Consider the following 23328-nt stretch of genomic DNA (forward strand, 5'->3'; position numbering starts at 1 on the left):
TGAAACCAACATTGAATGTCTGTGACCTTTGACCCCTCAGGCAGGACTGCATTAAAAACTACATTAAAGCCACACATAATTGTATAAAGGATACTACAGTACGTGGACTCAGGAACACTTGGGGAAACTGCTGTCAGTAAACAGTCCCGCCCCTTTTTGCTCTGTGACATGTGTTACATGACAGCAAGCTTGGTACCTTGGTCAACTTTCTCCTTTTCCTCTAAGCATCACATCTTCAGGTGGCTAATCTTAGCAAAACACTACCTCACTAGTTAGCTAATGATTGATGTAGATTAGCTAGGTAATTGGCTAGTGTTTTGCGAACATTAGCTAAAATAAGATGTGAACATAGGTCACTTTCACAGGTCTCCTGGGCAACATCTTTTAACCATCTTCAAAAATTGGTTTTCTTTTCAACTTAGATGAGAGTAGCACATAGCATATCTAAGTACATGAAACAGGGGAGGAGAAGGTTGACTGAGGTTCCAGGTTTGCTCAACTGTCATTGGAGCACAGGGTGAAAAGGGGGTGGGACTTTGGTTAGCTGTAACTGAGAAGTCTGGAAATTTGAGTCTGGAATTTTGAGATGGAAAATGTGTAAGAACAGTGAAATGAGACATGATGATGAGAGGTTAGGGAGGCTGAGAGTTTTTGTTTTGGTCTGAAGGACTGTGTGACCGGCTCCTCCTGTACCATCAAACATCTGAGTTGTGACTGCGTGTGTGTCAGGATGGAAGTGTGTATGTTTCACTTGGCGCTGGGCTGTGCCGCGGCATGGTTCTGAGGATGTAAAAGAATTTTATAAATGTTGTATGACCTTCTATGACTATCGAGCCCAGAGGAAACTCTGCTGCCATGTGACCTTAGCCCCCCATTGAAAAATTAAAGCCCAAATGACAGATCTATGGAGCCTGTCTTTCTGTGTTGATGTACACGTACACACAAAGACACATTTCAAGTAAGAAATGAGGGATGAAGCCTTCAGAGGTCATAAAAGCGAGATGATTAAATAAGAGCCTGGACTCCATTCAGCCACAGGAATTTACATGGCTCCCTCCCCCGAAAATTAAGACGCACTCCAAAAAGACAGAAAAACAAATATTTCACCTCATGCCTGAGAGCTATCCATCATTCTCACACGATGGCGGCCAAGTTAAACGGAGCGAGGGCCGCGCTGTGGAAAAGATGGCGTGATCAAAGAATGTAATCGATTTACAGATGTGTGTTAAGTACTATCGCAGGAGGAGAGGCCGGGGTGCCAGCCAAAGTGCTGCGACGGGCGAAGCCAAGAAAGCCTCGCAGAGTGAAAAACACATCAGTCTGAGTGGAGAGCCCCCCCGAGGAGTCAACACATACAGCAATAAAGAGCTGAGTGCCTTCATCAAGGAAAAGATGGTTTAAAAACCATGTGGTGACTGCAAGCCGCCACCACCAGAGGGCAGCAACGTGTGCAGCACGACAGCAACAGACAGCACAGAGAGATATACAGCAGTGGACTGAGTTTCATTTGCTGGTTCATCAAGCTAAAGGCCAAATCTGTGATATTCTTCTTAATATGATGTACTGTTGTATTCTTTTTTGCAGTATATTTCTATTAAAAGAAAGTTCAACAGATAAAGAGCAATTCCACAAAGAAATATACTTCCAAAGACACAAAACATACATAGTCACTCTGTAGTACATCCTACAACTCCAGACCATAATTCCAGCCCCTAAGTGTAATGATATGCTGTCCTTCCCTGTCATATATGATTACTGTATTTCCTGAATATCTTAGGTTCCTTGAATACAGGTTGGATGGAACAAAAAACTTCAAGATGTCACCTGGAACTCTGGGTACTGCAATAGATACTTATCAATGTTTTTTTGTTTTTACATAATTGTTCAGTACAGAAGATCTGAGTACATTTGACTTAATTTGATATCTAACTACAGAGAAAGAAGTGCTCATGTGCTCTATTTTAAACTTGGCAGGTGTGTTCCTGGGGACGTAAGAAAGTGCAGTGTAGAGTGTGAGGTTGGATGACCTGAGTGGGTGAGTGTGTCCATGCTTGATCACCAGACCTGCATCTTGTCCGGAGCTAATCTTGCATATTACTGGATTGATCAGCCTCTTTTTTTTTTTTTGCACATTCACAGTATGTTGAAGGACCTCTGTGATTCAGAATGTTTGAAAAACATTTTTTCCCTCCATGCCAGCAATAGCCACGGCCACATGTTTTCAGGTAATTCGATTCTTGACCATTTGGACTCAAGGATGAACTGATTAGATTTTGGTGGTCAAATGCTGAGGTCTGATCTCACTAAACAAATTTGGGCCATAACTCAAGGGTTCATATGCTAATTATGACAAAATCTCAGAGAACTATCTAGGAAAAAATGAGGTGATGACATTTTATATCCAAAAGGTCAAAGGTCAGATTCACTGTGACATTATAATGTTCAGCTCTCTATCAGTCCTCTGTCCTCCTCTGTGTGAGTGAGGACAGAGTAGTGAAGACAGCATGTTTCTCACAGGAAAGTATTTGCTGGAATGACATATTTATAGAGAGAACTTGCATTTTGCCAAAAAACACACTTAATACCTTTTATTAAATTCCTTCAAAGTCTTCACTACAGACATTATATGAGTGTGGACAGACATGGATGTAAACTGTAACTGGACTGGTTGGTAGAGAGACAACTGTGAGGCAGTAATTCTACTTTTTTATAGCTCTGTTTTATGCAACCTCAGACAGCTGACTTCTCACTCTTCTTAAACGGCCACTAGGGGCCACAACTGATCAACAACTGCTTCAGTTTGAAATCTTGTTTCAGCTCGGGACAACGTATAATGTAGGCTGCACAAATCTCTGCTGGTTGCATTTGGCTGTTGTGGTGGCACTGCAGTAGGTGCTTCATCATCTGTTGCCTAGCAGGGATCTGCACTCTACTGAGCGACTTCTTCTAGGTAAATACAAATTCAATACATATATGGCAACAAGACTAATTGTCCATCTAATAGATAGCTGAGTGATGGACTGACCGACAAACAGAACAATATAATGATAAAGATGAAGTTTAAAGCTGTAGCTGGCAAATCTTTGATATTTTATTAATAAATGACTGAAATAACTGTGTGTGTGTGTGTGTGTGTGTGTGTGTGTGTGTGTGTGTATACCTGCGAGGAAGAGTGCATTGGAGGGGCAGGAAAGCGAACAGACCTCCACCCCCCCACTCTTGGTACAGGTCAGCTGGGCTCGGGGCGCTGGCTTCCCATTGGGCGGACACTTCACCGCCTCTGAGGAACACACAGAGTCACATCACCATGACAACCACCTGGATACACACACACACCTGTATTCAGACCCGCTGGGAGGAATCCCCCACGCCACATTTGGAGACACACACACACACACACACACACACACACACACACACAGAGTCGATGCTTACCGATGCAGTCTTTCTTGTTCCAGTGGAGTTTCTGCCCGGGTGGACACACACACTCGTAGCTGCCCTGGGTGTTCACGCAGCCGTGCTCACAGCTCCCGTTACTGATGCTGCACTCATCGATGTCTGAGACACAACCACAGAGAGCATCAGATGTCATTTGATTGGTTTGAATTGTCTCAGTCTTCCTGACTCTCACTTCACCTTCAGTTCTCAGAGTTGTTTAACAGATTTTTTTTCATCAATACTTTTGGAACATGACCCTGGGGTTTTTAGTCCATACTCTTTTTTTTTCCTTTTACCTAACCAGTTTTAAGTCAATCATACAACAGAGGTTACATCAGGACACTTCAGGACTAGATCATAATATTATTTAGAGACCCAACAAGTCCCACCATGAGCAAGCACTAAGGTGACAGTGGAGGAAAAACTCCCCTGAAAAAGGCAGAAACCTTGAGCAGAACCAGGCTCAGACTCTCTTAGGTACATCTAAAAGTAATCCTCCCTTCATTAAAGTTGAAACGTTGATGCAGATGTGAATGTATGATCATTTGTGAGGATGTAGTTTGTGCTGCTGTTAAACTGTATTGAATTTTTAGTGTATTTCTATTATTTTGTCCCCGCCTTTATATTCAGAGGATAGACTAAATAACACAAACACCTCTCTAAACCCGTTTCTACAAAAACTCAACATTACTATTTACATTACTGCATTGCAGATGCTGCAGCTGGTAGGTTCTTCCAATTTCGTAACATTTTTATTTTAATCTGTTCTGTTTTTTGTTTTGTTTTTCTGTAATGATTCAGCGTCAGTATTATCAACAATGGAAATACACTAAGCAGACCTTGAGACCATTACTGCTCATGACATCCTCTTGACCTCCCTGCCAGACTAGCCAGAACAAACGACCTAGGAGGAGAGGAGCTGAGTGAAGAGAAGAGAAGCTAACCCAGCTAGGACTTAAAGGAGCAATATGTAAGACTCTAGTGTTAAAAAATGAGTACTGCAGCCCAAATGGGGTGTTGGACTCATAGTCAGTATATTAAACAGGCTGAATCAACATACAATCTATGGTTGAAGTGATTTGTTTCCCACCCTCCACTCCCTAGACATTTTGCTCAGTTTACCTACTACTCTATCTACTCCCTCCAAAAGATAATTAATGATTTATTATGACTCATAAACTGACACTTACTCATTCCAGTGAACATTCGGCATTACTCTGAACCTTAATTATTTTGAAATGGCCAAAAAAACCCCAGTTATTCTGACCTAGAATAGAAATTATAAAGGAGAACACGCTGGTTGTAGAGGTTTTGTTGTAGATGCCAGTATCTGATGACATATATCATGGTCACTGTATAATTTATTACCGGCAGGACTATTCTATTCTATTAATTATCTGTAATATGAAGATACTACAACTTTAATTTTGTTGTGCGACCATGTGTTGTATTATTGCAAATAAAATCACTGTGATAACCTTTTTGAAGGGAGGTTTTATTGCAGGACTGTTGTATCAGACTGTGTTAGTTGTAGCTAGGTGTTCCTAATAAACTGGCAGCTGAGTTCATATATCAGCTGATCCAGATGTATCCTGCTCCTGCAGCTGTGATCATGCTGACTCCACCCCTTCATCAGTGACGTCAGTGAGTCAAATAACAGGACAGTCAGAACTGTATGTGTTGACTGAGCTACAGGTGTGTGGCAGCACACAATACACACAGACCAACACACACAGGCACACAAACACATGTTACGCACACAACAGGGAGGAGTCATTCAGAGGAAGTGAGGTGTGAGAGTGTTTTCAGCAGCATCAGCCATCTGCACACGCTCAGTGACCCCTCACCTTCACACTCTGAAAAGCATTTCCCTGTCAGATGCATACACACAAACACACACAAACACACACTTCAGCTGTGTCAAACCTGTGCCAATTTACTGTTTCATGTGTTTGGGACAGATGCGAGCGGACTCTCACCTCCGCAGTGAGTGAGGCCGTACAGGATGTATCCCTTGTTGCACAGGCACTCGAAGCTGCCGGGGTAGTTGATGCAGGTGTGGTCGCAGGTCCTCTCAAAGGAGCACTCGTCAATGTCTGAGGAAAGAGACACGACTGGTGAGAAATACTGTCACCGCCGCCACAGAGAGGACTGAGAGCAGGACACTCTTCACTGCCAGAGACATCATCATCAGTGACTCATTTTTGTTCATTCACATCAGTATAGGGATGCGTCCTGGCAGGCAGCATCAAGTGGCCATTAAAAGGAATGATCTCCACTAAATGTTCACTAAAACGTATCCATCATGGAAAGGGTTGAGAACAGGACACAAATGATTCTGAGAAAAACTCTGGCAAAATAACCCTGATGATGACTGCAAATGTTTACTAAAAAGCTTGTGTTGCAACCTGGGGACAGATGTGGGAGTTTACCAGGCATGAAGGGCCAAACAAAGAGATGTTGTCGCTTCAGTTGTGCGAAACATAATATCAAGCATTTTTGGAACATTACTAGAGACTAACAGTCAGGATAGTTCAGCGTCTGTTGCTTCATTTTTGACCATTCTTTTTCTGTCTCTTCTGTACTTTTTACAGTTCTTAATCACCAACTATTTTGATAATCTAGGAGAGCTAGAATTTTTTAAGAAAAATAGTCAAAATTTTCTGGTTTTAGTCTCTTAAATGTGAATATTTTCTGGTTTCTTTACTCCTCTCCGATAGTAAATTGAATATCTTTGAGTTGTGACTAAAGACATTTGAAGACATCATCTTAGACTTTGGGAAACACTGATCAACATTTTTCACCTTTTTGACCTAAAAGACCTAAAAGTTCAAGGTTTGGGTTAAAATGAGCAATGCAACACAATGCCACAGAATGTAACAGTGCAAATGTAAAACACAGAGCAGACTGAGATGTGCAAGAGATGTTCTTCAGCCACTACTCCATCATAGCTCACCAGAGCTTCAGATTGTTACTCTACATTATGGAAAGGATTGTGACATCTTGTTTAACCAGAAAGGGCTTTTTTTTAAATTGCCCTCACCAAAGTTACCAGACTCCCTCTGTAAATCATCATCGTCAGCTTCATTCAAACTCATCAAAAATGTCTTGTTTGTCTTTTCACTGTTCAAACAATTACCAATTCTGGTTTGGTCGAAACAAACCCTTAATTCACGACATGATGGAGCACAGAGTGCAGGTGATGCTGGACTGTGGCTGCAGCAGCTTGGGAGAGAGACACTCCACAGGTCAGCTAATTTTAGAACTGAACTACACGAAGATGCTGTGGCTGTGTGAAAATTTGACGTTTTCACATCACAGATGACAAAGAAAGGCAAAGGTGAGTCTTGCTGGTAAAACACACTCATGTAGGCTCACACAGGAATCTAGTGTGGCTCACTGCACTGTAGAAAAAGGTTGAATCGTCAAATATTCGTATTGTGAGGCCAAATCTGATTCGACGAAAAAAATTTTAGTCTGGGACAGCCCTACAGCGGTCTTACAAATACACTGACAACTGTTTACACAGAAGTGCTGATACAATCAGTTCTCCTGCGCAGCTCTGGGATCAGACGGTCATGTTACTGTTATAATAGTCATGGTGACTGGTCAGAATGAGTTGGTGTTTTTATTATGTATATGAAACACTACGATAACATCACCTCACTCAATAGAGACTGAGGACAATCTTCCAGCTTTCTTTGTTAAAACTGGGTGGAGACAATCAGACAGTTTTAAAAAACTTGCATGACTGAGCCAATCCACAGTCTGTAGGGCAGCCCTTCATATTGGGGTGGTGGCATTGTTTGTTAACTATTAAGGAGAATGGGGGAGAGCATCCATTTCAAAGTCCATGAAAAAATGTGAGGGGCATAGGTTTGGTAGCAGCTGTACTTGCCACCATTCTAGCAGCCTCAGCTCCCCTGTTAACTTGTATTTCATGTCCGGATCAACACAGCAGCAACCTTGATGTCTGATCCTACTGGGGCAGTTCCTAAACTTTTTGTACCACAAAATATATAAAAGTAAGCCCCAGGTTTAAAAAGACCAGAATCAGCCATCAAGTATAATCAAAACTGTGTTAAATTTGACATATTTTTATAAAGATTGATTGAGGTTTTCCACACTGTTTATGAAATTCTTGTGTCTCATGAAATCCTGCTGATGTCCTGTTGATGGTGATATAACTGCACACAGGTGTTGCTGGATTCCACACACATGAATGTAATGATGAACTGGTCCAGTCATGGTTTAAATCAGTCTAATGAGAGCACACAGGTTTTGTCCCGCTGCATCGCCAGCAGCAAAGGTCAGTGGGATGAGTAGTTTATAGACATTGCGCTCTTAATGACTCATTTATGGACAAACACAGGCTGCTCACTGAGGACTAAAGAGGCTGTCCTATTAATCACAGTGGACATTATAGTAAACAAACATATGAGCTCCACACTAAACTAGGACAAGAGCTCATTCTAATAAACCGATCCGGAAAAACTCCACCGGACCGAGGCTGAGACGGCTCACATTCACCGTTACGTCAGCGTCTCTGTGAGCATGAGTGTGTGTGAGTGTGCACGCCTGCCCGCACATGTGTTTATGTATACTTGTCCAGCAGCAAATATTATTAACCTATCAGGAATGGAGGCCAGCGTTTCAAGCTCACCTGGTTTATTTCAGGCTGTTCCGCGGGGCTTTACGGGGGCTAAAAATATGGCATGTTATAATGGAGTTTGTCATGTGGAGGAAGTTGTTAAGGCCTGGATGTTGGCTCGGTAAATATTCCAGGCAACTGTCCATGTGAGGACTTAGGAATAGCTCGCCTGTTTGGCCCACAAGCAGAGTTTACATAAACGAAGCGGGGTGCACAGGAGTTGTCCACAGCTGCTTAATGTAAAAGAAACATATATTACTTCCATTCTTAAGAATTGGGACAAATCAAGTCCTACAAAAAAAAAATTAAAAAGTATTAAAACCATCACTGTAATTCCAAAGTTTTTGGTGAAAATGTAAGGATTTAAGAATATACAATATGTACATGAAATATATGTAATTTATAAAATGTTTTGGTTTGCTGTTAATTTTTTCTAAATTTCTAAACTTGCTCTGTGCCAGAAAACATCCTTGTCCCAGACAAGAATTCACAACTATTTAAAAATGTGTTAAAAGCCTTCAAAATCTAAAACTAAAAATACCTACTGACATAACATAACATAACATAACATAACATAACATAACATAACATAACATAACATAACATAACATAACATAAGTGTAGAAAAAATAATCGTTTAAAAATCAATTTTTATGAAAATGTTCTGCACTGGTAAACTTTCTATTTTAGACAAATCTATTAAATAACATTTCTATCAGATGTGTCTCAACCATAACATGTCGACTCTGTAGTCCTTCTAAATCAAAGCTAAATAAGAATTATGGTTTAAAAATGTGTATTTTAATTAACATAAGAGAACTCTGAGCAAAAATGAAATGGCTGTTCACTACGACTATGCTATGAAATTAAAATTATAACATTTTGTCAACTTCATAAGATGCTGAGTTGACATCTAAATTAAAAAAAAAATCACAAGGAGGCTGGCTCGCTTAAGAGCCAAGAATTTAATCCTTTAAAATATAACATAATTGAAGAGTAAAAGTCAAAAGCTCCTCAAAATACTGTTTTGTCCCAATTCCCTCGAATGAGAGATGAAATAAATGTTAGTGTTTTTCTGTGAGACACACCCTCCTCGGCCATGATGAGGTGTTTCGACAGTGATTGCTGACATTCATCAACATTCTCTTTATCTCTCTGCCTTTGTAAACATTTAGAATAGAAGGAATTTGTGGGAATTGCTTATGCAACTACAGCAAACGATTCATCTTTCCGCTTCGGTTTCTTAGCCAGCCCTGGCGAATGCTCTCTCACACTGGCATGTAGTGTATCACCAGGAGCTATTTTCTCTGGAGAAGCTCACTGGCACAGAAGGAGCTGACAAATTAAACATTATATTTCATTTGAAGGTCACGTTGAAGCTGAGCAGGCCAGATGTCAGTGGATGAGATAAACCTGGCAGCTATTGGCTGGCATGGTATGGTGGCAAAAAGGTGTGTCAGAAATAGGCACCGACGCTATGATGTGGCTGGCAACACTCAACACCACATTATTAAAGGCAGCAAACGCACCGCCGATGATGATGCACAGTCAATCTAGCACATATACACACATGCATACACAGTGTTTGTGGTTTTGGGCCAGCGACAGAAGCACCTCGGGGTTTTGTTGTTAATAAAAATCATTTTGTGTTCGTCTGCTCTCCTGTCTCGCCTGCTGCGACTTGTAAGCAAGAATCTGCTGATCACAAGGAGGCGTCTGCATGTACACCACACACCCAGGCTGGGAAGTCAGCTGCACTGCTGCAACAAACTGTCGATTATGTTCTCAGGGAATGATGACTGTGCATGCTTGACCTTTTCTTATCTATGCACTTCATTTGCACCTTCTAATTTTCACATGAGAGCAGTTGTAGCTAAAATGGATCATTGCGATTGTTATCTTTGCCAGGTGTAAACCAGGAGAGGGTCATGCAATCACTTGTGTACAAGCATGTCCACAGCTAATCTTGCATACTACTGGACCCATCAGCCTAATTTACCTTGTGCATATTCATGAATGTATGCTGAAGTATGCAAAAAAAAATCCAAACTGTCCCTTTAAAGAAACAGTCTGACATTTGTGGAAATATATTTGTTTGCCATTTTCCACACAGTCAGATGAGATGATCAATACACATTTCTTTTCTGAGTCCAGTAAGTCCACTGGGACAACATGCAAGCACCGAACCTGATGGAAAGTGTATATTTTCTCTAGACTAATGTCCTGCAGGACCTGCAGTATCCCAGCACTGGACAAGAGATCAGATTGATATTGATTTTCACATCTGACTCCAGCGAAGAGATGCTGTAAGGCTCCATGATCATAGTGTCTGTCAATGGCTGCTGGTCAATAAATGTACAAATGTGGCATTCCACCAGCCACAAAGTCGAATTCAGAGCCAGCTTAATGTCATTTTAAAGCAATTCAATATCACCTCAAGTGAAGTTGTAGAGTATAAAATGAACTGAATCGATTGGTGACACCTTGAGCCTGACAGCAGGACTGATGACACAGTGAGAATCTGTGTGATTGACAGCTGTCCGTCACTGACCTTGGCACGTCCGTTCATCAGTGAGCAGTTTGTGGCCCTTCTGGCAGCTGCATTCAAAGGAGCCCACCGTGTTCCGGCAGAAGTGATCACAGCCTCCGTTGTTCTCCTGGCATTCGTCGATGTCTGGGTGGAGAAAATAGAAGAAGAATGTGAAACAGAAAGTACGTCACATTATGTTTGGTAATGAACTGCCCCAAGGACAGCATAGAGAATGAGAACAGTAACAGACCCAGGATTGACCTCTGGGGAACGCCATGAGTGAGATGGGAAAAAAGAAATTCAAATCTATTAAAGACCAGTTGAAGTTTCAAGATGATGGAGAGGTCAAATGTTTCTGATTCAAGTAGATCATGACAAGCATTACTTGTCTCACAAACTGGTTGAATATTATATACATTAGAAGAGCAACAGACAATAACCATAGACATATGTATGTAGATGCCACATTAACCTTTGGATTATAGGTCAACATGACCGCCCTATTGGACAGGTCAAGACTTGCCTGTGAACAAATAAATGTAAAGGGGTTAGCTGCTGTTTTTCTGGATAAAAAGCCCTGTCACATTTAAGGGCTTTAGCCTCAGGCTAAGAGAGCTATTAACCCCAGGCTAAAGGACGTCTTACCCCAGGCCTAAGAAAGCTCTCACAGTGGCAGAATCCTGGCATATTCCAAAGTCAGCTAACCCTGACTTTAGCTAAAGGCTAAGAGGAGCTCTGGGCTAAGAATATGCTGTGTGAAAAACGCTTTACATTTCTCAGGCTGTAGTGCTTTTTATCCAGAAAAACAGCAACTCCCACAATTACATACATTTGTTCACAGGCCAGTCACAGCCAACACCAAAAAGGCAGCGACGCTGACATATTGCAACGACAGGCCGAAGCGGTCAAACCAGCATCTTCATATATATGTCTGTGACAAAAACAGCTCGTTGTCCACCATGTTCCAGAAAATAATCTTCCACTGCATACAAGTACATCCAGTTTGGCACTATCTTCTTCATGGTCTGTTAAGTTTTACGGCTGTCAGCATCCATAAATGTTGTATTACCACCATCTGCTGGACTGTCCCATCTACTCTAGCATTATGATGGCATGTTAAAATGGTACGAGACAGAAATGCTCTTTTGAAGGTAGCTACATTTAAGAACAGTGAATATCACTAGTGGTGGCTGATAGGTTTAGGGCTGCAGCTAATGATTATTTTCATTATTAATTAATATGATTATTATTTTCATGATTAATTGATTAATTATTTAGTCTATAAACGTTCTAAAAATTGTTAGCTCATTAGTTACATCCTTGCATCCTTTTGTCCAACCACCAGTCCAAAACCCTTCATTTAGTGTCATAAATGACAAAGAAAAGTGGCAACTCCTGACTTTTTAAATGTTTGACATTTTTGTTTGAAAAATGAAATAGATTACCAGACTTACCAAGATAGTTGGCAATATTTTTTTTCTTTTGATCACTGATTGTTGCAGCTCTAGAAATGTTATCCCAGTACCGGGAAGAATGTGTAAAAGAGACTGAGACACAAAACTCCCCCATTATTCCAGTAAATCAGCATCAGACCTATAAACTGAGGGGCAACGGAGAGGAAAACTCGTTTCTGGTTCAAGCTTCAAATCTACTTAAAGCCCTTGTTGAAAAGGTCTGTACTGGCATTAGGTCTCAGATATGTTGGATGAAGATATTGTTTTCCTTCTGCTCTTTATTTGTGTGCTTTGGTAGGCAAACAGAGCTGGCAACACTGAAAGACTGTTGTCCAGTTTCCACCTTCTTTTAAACCACAACACCAGCATGCTGGAGACAGAAGGAGCTCGTCAGTCTTTGCCACACAAACACACATATGCCTCAGCACAGTAGCAACAGGTGAGCACTAAACAGTTAATACACTTCTGGCAGTGGCGGACTCAGGCTATCTGAGGGACAGGGGCAAGAAAAGTAAAAAGAACATCGAAAGTCGTGATGCATTTATGGTGAAACAGTTCCAGTCCCTGGTTCATACATCAGCTTTATTGCAGCCCATATAGCACTGCATTTGTCCACTAGAAGGAATCCTAAAAAGTACTTTTTTGTGTTTTGTCCATTGGACAGGCATCCTAGACAATCACCCCCCTTTCCCCACACAGTGAGTCCACCAGTGATTTCTGGTGTTGTGGAACAAGCAGACTTTGCTGACTCTATCTGTCATGTCAACCTTCAATCCTTTCTCTGTCCTTTTTATCTTCTGATTTACTTTTCCAAATAAGGCACAGCTTTTTATCATGGTGTGTGTACTGTAGTGGTGCATTTAGTGTTCTGCTTGTTTAACAGGGCTCCAGCAGGCAGCGTGGATCAGTCTTTGGTGGTTTAGCTTGGGGCTTGTTCACAGGGATCCTGCTGTCTCATCCCATGACATGCCTGTTACCTGGAACTAATGGAGTATAGCTGCTAGGAGAGAGAGGACAGACAGAGACCATCATTCAGAAATAAGTCTATTGATACTTCACCCTCTTGGAATGTGGTGATGGCCAATAAAAGTGGTGACTGTCACCTCTTTTTACTTGATCTCCCTCCATGTTTCAATCCAGAACTTCTCTAGAGAAGATAAATGTCCACTGTCGTTATTTAATCTTCAGATTAAAGATGCCCTGGAGAGGATCAAACTGCTGTGTGCACAGCTTTGAATTTAGTTCTTCTTTGAGAGCATAAATAATAATCAGACATCTGTGTTTTGTGGCTTCAGGAGCTTAAGAATAAAAGAATAAAGGCAACAAAATATTAAAGAAAAAGGAAATGATGAATGGACCAAACACTGACACGTCTGTCTTTTTGTTGTCTTTGTATACTAGTAATTTGCTATGACAAATGTGTTTTGAAAGAAAAATAATGTCATCTGAATTACTGAACATATAATGATTTCTAATTAACATATCTGCAAAGTTACACAATGTTGATGCCAAACACATCTAAAAAAATGTAATTCATTGGTTTTCTGTCTGATCTGGTTATAGTTAGGCGACTCAACGTATGAAGATGAAAAACAAAAAAAACTTGCAGTCAGAGACAATAGTTTTGTGTTTCTTGATTTTGACCTGGTGAGGTTGTGTCCACCTGAGTGGGGGGTATGGCAGGATCAGTCCTAGGGTGCCAGGAGTCAAACCCAACAAGAAAACCACCTTGGTGTTGTTGGATTGAGGACAGACTGGTTGCTGTGACTCATTATAGCCTCTTGAGGTACAAGGTAGTATTACGAGACAGACTGGGCTGAAGCAAGCTGGTTAGCATGCTAACTTAAGAAGATATATCTGCAACACAATACATAGATGGCTACCACATAATGTCAACCCTGTTACTTCTTCATATTGTATTTATAATTTCAGTTTCTCAGACTCAAGGAGGCTCATGCAGGCTGCTGGAACACTACAGCGCAAAAATGAAGAAAATGAAGGACAAGTCCAAAACTAGCAACAGTTTGGTTGGAAGAATTTGATTTCCACAGTCAGTGCTGGTGAGAAGGTATTAAGGTGCTGGTTGTAACATCCTTGCTGGTCCCACAGTCAAACAAACAAACAGGCCTGTGGTCCTGGGAGAAAATGTCTGCTGAATCCGTGTGGAATAAAACCTGGATACCTGAGCTCTAGTCCAGGTGTGGTGCAGTGATCCAGAGGCACAGACTCTAAAATAATAACAAGGTGAACGCGATCGCCCCCGAGGCAGCATGTTCAGTGCCAACCACAAACCTGCTGGCAGATCTGGTTTCACAAACCCCAACCATCCCACCTCATTCCCCTCACCTCATCCAGCCCACGGTGCCCTCAGATGAACCCAAACTTCAGTCAGACCTTCAACTTTATTTAATTACCAGTGGCTTTTTCACATGAATACATTTTTTGCTTGTTCTTATCTCTCATTTATTGCAAGTGCAGCCTGTCAAGGTCATGACAGTTTCCCATGTTCTGTTGTAAAAACTTTGTTTCTAAAGGTGGACAAGGACAAAGACTGGAAAGGTTTAGAAGGTGGAGGATGTGAGGGTGGAGGTGGAAGAGGAGGAGTGGAGAGAGGGGACAATAGTCTGGCAGATTACACAGGCTAAGCCCTTTTTGATTGGTGCTCTAAGTGATGAAAACTGTGAGGGATTAACACCTAAACCCTTGAGCTGGGGAGTAAGTCGAGCAAGACACCACAGAGACGTAGAGGAGGAGAGAGGGAGAGAGAGAAAAAAGAGGAAGGGAGAGGTTAGAGAAGGGAGGTAGAGGAGATAAGACAGAGAAGAAGAGGGAAAGTTTCAATATTCAATGTTTCTTTGCAACATAAACACATCTCACTGAAAAACACTTACACTGCTGATGGATTCTGCCACTCCATCTTAGCTGTGGATCAAATGTGTCCTAGCTACTTCTCTATATGAATGAAAAGGCCCAAAGAACTGAAGCTGTCCAGCTTTTTGATCTCAAATGACACATATTCAGTCTACAAATGATAATGGTGAAAGCTTTAAAGTCATAGTTATTTTTGAAATTTTGGGTCCTTGACTCCAGACAGACACAAACAAAAATAAGCATGTTTAGCTGGCAACACTAAATGTAGCTGACTTAAATGAGAAAAGGGGCAGGCAGATTTTGCAATCGCTATTTGCGAGAAATTTACTGGCTGAATGCACCAGGCATGGCTGTGTCACGTTCCAGCTCCGGTGCATCCACCAGAGTTGATCACAGCCATTCTTGACATTGCCTGTTATTCCACCAGAAGCACAGCAAAAGGCATCACAAGTGTTCCAGACATGGTTCTCCCCTCTGCTCCTCACAGAATATGTGCCCAGTCTACTTTTGATGAAATAAATACAATAAAGTTGCAGAAATGTGGTGCCAAGACAAAGACCAGTCGATCGCGATGTTTCACCGTTGACATCTTCATGTCAGGTCGGTAGACACTGCCCAACACTATCAGGCACATGAACATGGAGCATCTGGTCAGCTGTCAAAATAAAGCAGCCTGTGCAGACTCCCAATAGTAGAAACAGACTGTCGTTTCACTATGATGCCAACTTGCCCATGATAGAAGCAAAAATCAATGAAAAATGACAAAACCAACAAATTCTGAGCAAGACTTACAGGCAAAACGCTCTGTGTCTGAAACGCTCTTGACAAGGTATAATGCCAAGAGAATGATGGACCAAAAGTGTGTCGTAGACTCTACATAATAGAGCTGGTGAAAATGAAGGCCCATATTTTGATCTATGTTGTATGTATACTTCAACATACAGCATTTGCATACTGACATCAGCCTTACAGAGGTCTAAACTTTAAGAGCTCAGTTTTTGCGATTGTGATTTTGATGTAGTGATGATGTCACAGTAAAGCCAAGCGTTTTACAAGTCAATGAGAGCATCCTTGAAAGAATGCCTTTCCCAAGCAAGTGCTTATCAAGCCCACACTGAAAGTGGAAATTGGGCTATGCTAGTATGCATTTGTGTTTAGCTTGATCAGTTGAGACCCAGTTATTAAGGGGGTCAAGAGAAGGTAGCGAGAGCACAGAGAGGTCCAGTCAACACACACTCTCAAATAGCCTTCAGTGTAGCGTGATAGGAGCCCTTATAAAACAGCCAGAAACTCAGCCACTGTGTTTTTCCATCAGGGTAGACTCAGGCCTCCCTGGCCTGATCCTCTCGCTCTGTATCCTCAGGGAGCTTCTGCTGAATGAACTCTTCATCTAAATATGGAGCCGAGACAGGAATCCACAACGAGCTGGCTGCTTGCCGCCGTAAAAATGTAGTAAACTGCATGTCCCGCTGTGCCCTGTCAGCGGCCTTTTAAAGGGATTGTCCCTCCATCTGGCTCGGCTAAAACGGATTTCCCCGTGGCTGGCGGGGAGAGAATGAGGCTCTGGGGTTTTTTAAGGAGAGCAGGACAGGTAAGGGCGTTCAAGAACACTTAAGCGTCCGTCTGACATCTCAAAACATGATGTCATATCAGGAGAGAAACATTTCAGTTTCTCTCTGCTCATCAGCGCCTTTCAATTACCTACTCTTGACTTTCAATGGTTCTGATTCCTCTTTGTTTTTCTTCCTGTCTTACTATCTAAATTAAATTTATTCTTTGTGTTCCTCCCAGAGTTGGCAAAAGTACACACTTTTTAACTCAAATAGAGGTGCAAAAACTTCAAAAAATCACAATCAATCACAAACATCTTGGGTGGCGTGATGCAGTGATGGTGCTGCTGCAAAATAGTGACAACAGGGAATTTGTTTTGGTGTAACATTTGCATGTCAGGAGGCGAGCTCTGGCATTAAATTGACTATATCACTGCAAAAGAATAGGCAACAGCTGTTAGCTTGTTTGTGTTCATACTATTAGTCTCCCAGGTGTTAATTTGGTTGCAGCTCAAAGGTTGTTCTTGTTTTCATAGTATTTCATAGTATCATTGTATGTGTGCTTATAGTGAGTCAGACTAGACTGAAATTAACTTTGATGTTAGGAAGGGAGCGTACAATGATGCAAAATAAAAGTAATCATTAATTCACCTCAAATGCATTAAAACTAAAGTAGCAAGCCTGTAAATGTAAGGAATAGAAAGTGCAGATATTTGTGTTAAAATGTAGAGAGTAAAAGTAAAAAGTTGTCAGAAAAATAAATACTCAAGTAAAGTAAAATCTAGTAAAAAGTATTTGTGCTTAGTAACTTCCCACCTCTGGCTCGCCTGATGCTCTATTGTCTCACGTCTAACCTGCAGCGCCGGCTGCCTCAAAGGATTCAAATCAATCATGGCCACTTCCCTGTTCTTTTCTTTGACGTGATGACAGTAGCTCGTAGGGATGATCTGTATCTGTGAGACAGCAGGAGGGATGGCTGCCTTTCTGTCTTCAGGTTACACACACTGTACACTTGCCAAGCCCAAGATTACAAAAGTGAGGAGATTTTCAAGAGTAGGAAATTTTAAGATTATCTTTTCCTGCTCCTGCAGAATTTTGAATGAATCAGTTGACAAAAATATGGCACAGAAACCGCAAGAAGACAAGCTTCAGGGGTGAGGAAATCTGGACTTGGCAAGGAAGACGTATACACAAACTGAGAAACACACACACCATTCCACAACATTCCCCCACTGCCCACGTCGTCTCCGCTCTAATGCCTATGTAAAAACAGTGGATACCACCCCGGGTCTACCCAACACAGACAGACACAGCTTCGTAATTATTCTGGCAGCCACATACACTGGCACAACCACTGCATCTACCCACACTTAATGGCCACTCTGGGGACGGCTGAGCCTTATAACGGGGTATATAATTACCTTTAATGGAGCTTAAATAAGCTTTGAGCTTAAATAAATACATTAAGCCTCTGAACATCTTGAAATGATAAAGTTTGGAGAGTAGAGGGAGAGGACAGATAAAAGCGAGGGAGTGGGTGAAGGGAGGATGGAGGGTGGCCTGATGTGTGGCACTTCTGAGGAAGTCAGAGTTCTTCTGCTGTTTCACCTACGTCTATTCGCTATTGGCAAAGTACTGCCAATTTTTTGTTACCTAAAACATGATCAGAGGAAACCATCATTTTACCGCAACTAAAACATCTTTCAACCTATTTCTTGGTTGAGCTCCAAGCTGGCACAGCGAATGGCAGCCTTGGAGTTGTACACCCTGGTACTTTTTCTGATTACTGTAGTGTGTTGAGCAATACTCTTGCAAGACGGTTCATTTTGGAGGAACTGTAGGAGTAGTTAAGGAAAATATTAGTGAAGATTAAGAGTTTAAAGTCACGCTATTAGTGCTAAGATGCTGTAGTGCTCATTCAGCAGAAAACAAACTGTTAAATCATCTTATCATATGAGCTGAAGAATCAGGTCCACACATTGTCTGCAGTTACCCGTTCACACAGGAGACACTCAACTAGAGACTGTCAGTGTCTGATGCATTTTCAACTACTGCAAATGCTCTGTGTGGTTTAGAGGAGGGGTGGTACCCTGTAAACTGGGACTTGCAGCATGCAAGAGGCAGGACATGAGTGGATCCTGACTCATCCGTAAAGATGATTGTTATTGCTTTGGTATTGATATAATAACTGTTATTAGACCAGCAGAACTTTATTAATTTTTATTGTTTCCGCACCTCCGGAACTATGAATAATCGTAGTTCTTAGAACGCAGGTAAGAGGTTCCTTGTATACTTAATATACAATGAAAATAGTTACTAATAATGAAACGTTACTGTAACCTAACATTAAATTAAATTGCCCATCTGCAATGCTTTCTTCCTCTCTCCACCTCGATATGAAGAATATGAAGTGCTGCCAACTGCCAAATGAGTTTTGAACTTTTTGCTCTCCATCTTCTCATGGCATCCTCCATCTTGTTTACTTGTTGTTGTATGTCACGCACCAATGACATTGCTTTATCAACCGCACACCTGCTTACATCACTTTAAGGGCCTATAGGTGGTCTGAATGCAGACAGAAAAAGGTCCCTTAAGGTGTGTAGCTCTCTGGAAACTCCCTAGTGGGTACTTCCTCTTCAAAGAGTCCCAAGATCTGTTTGGTCCGGAAACACCTAATATGACATGTATTTGGACATATCCATAACATCATCAAAAGTGTGGAAAGGCAAGCAGAAAAGAGTATGAAGCAGCTACACTCTGTACACCCTCATTCTTATTTTCAGGTGATTATACACTAATGAAATATACTGATGAATATTATATTCCAATTCTGCCATATTCTTCCAATAAATGCCCTTAAATCTTACACACTGGACCTTTAACATGCTAATGTTTGCTTATTAGCATTACGCAGAAAGTTTAAATTTTACATTTACTTGTGGGTTGCTGCTGTGGCAAGGGCAGTGTCATGAATTCTTTAAAACCAAAGAATGAACAAGCTCAAAAATGAAGACACAGTAGGTCAAGGAGAAGCCTTTGAAAATAAGTCCTGCAACATTCAGTTACATGTTCCATCTGACACATGGGAATGTCATGCCATCAAATGTTACTGTCAAAGGTCATGCAGCAAAATGTTAGACAAATTCTAATAATGTGAGTTAAAGAGCGAGATGGAGATGAGAAATCAGAGCATCAGATGTTGAGATGTCTCTGGACTCTCTAGGTATTACCTTTGCCGATCAGGAATCAGGGCTTTACATTAACCATGGCCTGATGGTCCATGGCTACAAAAATTACTCTGTTACCACTAAGTATTCCAGCCAGACACGGATATGTCAGAGCTACAAAGTCTGGGTTTACTGGGCCTTCTCAACCTGTTAATGTGATCCTTACAGAAGAAGCAGAAACACAAAAGGCTATGAAAAAGGAAAAAAGGAAATGGCTACAAACATTGAAAAGTGAATGGAAGAAGGAGTTTATGAGACAAGGTCATAATGTACAACTGTGGGTGGCACCAGTTTCCTCAACTACCTAAGAAATCTAACTTGTTTTTCATCAGAAACAATGCCTTCAGGAAACACCACAGAACAGATCTTGGGAAAAGTTGACAACACAAGTGTCCCAGTTTACATTTGGTCCACCAAAATTGTACACTGGCCAACAAATTTGGGGGTTTGGTGGCCTGTGGGGCTAGTGCTTAAAAATATTAGTGTCCATCCCTGAGGTATCTGAAATATATTTCATGTGAATCCATCCAATAGTTGTTGAGATATTTCAGTTTTAACCAAAGTGGTGGACTGACCAAACTTGACATTCAGAGAGACCATCCATAGAGCCATGCTGCACTCGCTAGCATGGCTAAAAATGCAGGAATGTCTTTGTCTGTATAAGAGTATGAGCAGTAGAAGACTAAAATCATGAATAAATGCTGCGTTCACATGAATGGGCACCTTGATGTCATCATGCACTAACATCTGGGCTGCCAGAGGCCATCTTGCCTGAGGTGTTTGTTAATAAGGATGCCTCTAATTAACTAATTAATGCTTCACATAGAGCCCCACATGGACAGCACTGAGATGCAAATAAAGGATGAATCACACTGAGAATTGCCTCTGCATATTTCCAACAATCACACAAATAAGTAAAAAGCACACACACACACACACACACACACACAGTGGTGATGTTATGTCTCTCACTCCAATGTTTCCTCCACAAATGCCCAACTCTTTCCATCTCTGTCTGCCCTTGTGAGAGAGGAGTCATTTGTCACTTTCACCACACGAGGCTAGCACATACTGCCGTGTGTTTCTACCCACACACGCACACACACACACCAGATGTCTCCCGGGATCCGTCTCTGACATTTACTCTAGACGATCAATATCTCGCTTCGGCCTTCGATCAATAGCTCCCCACCCTTCGCCAAGAGCTGTGTGTCTCTCTGCATATCACAACTGCTCTGCCAGACATTTCAGACCTCTCCCTGACAGACTGGCTATCTGCTACTGCCTGTATGTGACACGCAATTTGCAGGTTTCAGAAAGCCAAATTAAGCGCTGTTAAGGGCTTTTTTTTTTAAAGCTACCCAGAATTGGATTTAAGAGCAATTTAATGACCAAAATAAAGACATAAAAAGCTGGCAAAAGCAGCATATTTCCAATTGAACATGGCTAATGAAAGTTCTGAACCTTCAAATGGAAAGTTAAAAAAAAAAAAATGTTACAAGGACATAATTTCAGAGTATGTTGTTTAACTTGTTAAAGGACATTCAGTGAAAACATAACATCATATTTTATTCATCCTGTTCTCAGTTAACCTTGATTGTGATGAGCAGAAAAGCTCAGAGACTTAAACTACGGTTGGTCTACTCATCTTTTTGTAGGTGAAGCTGAACAGTTCATGTTCCTCACTCTGCATGTTTCCAGTGTTGCATAAATAAGATCAAACATAAACAGTTTGTTGGTGCTGATATGTTTTTTTTTTCATGAGAAACAATGTAAAAATGTAAAAACCAACCTGCTGTTACTTCCAGCCTGTTCTCAAGTACAAATACAGCAAATTGATCAGTGCACTTATGCTTCAAACTATGATGCTGGAGGTGCCCCTCTAGGATCATTTCTGGGGGTGCCTCCTAGTTTTATGTTTTGATGTGCTGTCAAAGTCAGGTCATTAAGTATAAAGTATAAAGAGTGACAAAATTCTCGTGTGGAGGAGGTGGGGTGCTTGGGTCAAAAAGACTTTCACCCAGGACATTCACCCAAGAGAGCAGAGTTTGTGTCATTGTGCCAATAGTTAACACTGACTTCTTTTTAACTTACATATTATACATAAGTTTTGTACATATGTTAAATTATGTTGTTTGTTAACTTGCATAACTAACATAATTATTAGAACCCTTACTATGATCTTTTCCTGAACCTAACCGAGTAGGTTTGTTGCCTAAGCTTAACCAAATAGTTCCAAAAGCCAAGCTCTCCTCCCGACCAAAAGCTGGTCGGGAGGAGAGCAAAAACATCTTTTCCATGGAGAAAAGCCTTCATTGTCGTTCTTTGCTCTTACTTTAATGAAGAAATACTCTCCAGTTCTGATATAAGTGATGTTATCACAGTACCTACACTAACCTCTTCAGGAGCTGCCATTGTTTGCTCGAGATGAGTCGCTTCCATGGACACTTCTTCCTATCTATCACCTAAATCCATGCCTATATCTGCCAGTTGTCCCTGCTGATTGGCTGCACCACTTCTGGTGTGGACAAAAACGGATAATTTGACGTGTTCCAAAATGGATTCTCACATGATCTCCTCATGTCAGAGCCCAGCTCCCTCACATCCCTCCCTACAGTGTCATAGTAGTGCAGGGACACTGACCGTTTTGCAAATACTAAGAGTTGTGTGCATCAAAATGAACAATTGGTGGCAGTAACTCTCCTGTTGGTTGCCATTAAATAATTGCAGAACAACAAGGCTCAGGAAGACACAGTAATTAAAAGAGTTTCAGTCAAACCCGAAATGAACAAAAACATGTAAAAAAAAATGATGTAAATATGACATTTCTGTTTGTTTCATATATTATTATGAGGAAGGTTACAGTCTCCTCATCACTCCACACAGACCTGTGATGGTTTGCACCAAGTCTTTAAGAACAGCCTTTACAGTGGACTTTACATTGGTTGCAACAAACAAACTTAAGCCTAGCCTTAACTATACCTGGTCTTAGTGACTGACCTCCATGTGAACACTTTCTAACTTGATCTGCTCTTCTGATCAGCATTTATGAAGACCACCGATCAAACTATTTAGAACACATATTGGCAGATAACGATCAGTAGCCAAATGTTCAGAGCACCCTTAGCAGCAACGTTACTGAGATTCACGGTGAAGGCAACTTCATGAACATTGAGACAAGACAATTATTAGAGCTGTATAGACATAAAGGTCATTAGTTCAGAAAATGATGTTTGTAAAAACAAGAAAGAACACCTGAACAAGACAAAGTTCCTTTGAGAAAATTCCATCAAAAATGGCCTAAATTTGACTTTATGTCTGCTACTGAATTTCTGTAAGATTTATGGCTGGTCTTAGCGAGGAGACTTGCACCTAGATTTGGTGAAACTATTAGTTTGGACTTGGAACAAACGTTATGACCGACTTAGCTTAAGTCTAGAAGCGTAGTTGGGGGTAAACTCTAGTGAACTCAATCAACTTTGTCAATCAATTGAGGGGAAAAAAGGTGAGGTTTTTTCCACCTGTCCTGCCTTTCTCCTCAGGTTTTCATGGGCATATTGAAACCTGGCATTAAAGACTGTGCTGGTACATCATGGCTCTGAAGTTA

General features: G+C 41.2%; 1 protein-coding gene across 2 annotated transcripts in view; it reads right to left on the bottom strand.

Moving 5' to 3' along the window:
• Positions 1 to 23328, bottom strand: part of scube1 (signal peptide, CUB domain, EGF-like 1) — a 143095-nt gene that overhangs the window by 8316 nt on the left and 111451 nt on the right. For both annotated transcript variants that reach the window (XM_084710727.1, XM_084710726.1), the window contains 4 exons: positions 10641 to 10763; positions 5418 to 5534; positions 3436 to 3558; positions 3161 to 3280 (listed from right to left, as the gene is read on the bottom strand). In XM_084710727.1, the coding sequence (XP_084566853.1) occupies positions 3161 to 3280; positions 3436 to 3558; positions 5418 to 5534; positions 10641 to 10763 (483 nt within the window). The remainder of the gene's footprint in view (positions 1 to 3160; positions 3281 to 3435; positions 3559 to 5417; positions 5535 to 10640; positions 10764 to 23328) is intronic.

This window comes from Lutjanus erythropterus, chromosome 22 (assembly GCF_056507025.1).
Source record: "Lutjanus erythropterus isolate fLutEry1 chromosome 22, fLutEry1.hap2, whole genome shotgun sequence".
NCBI classification, from domain to species: Eukaryota; Metazoa; Chordata; class Actinopteri; order Lutjaniformes; family Lutjanidae; genus Lutjanus; species Lutjanus erythropterus.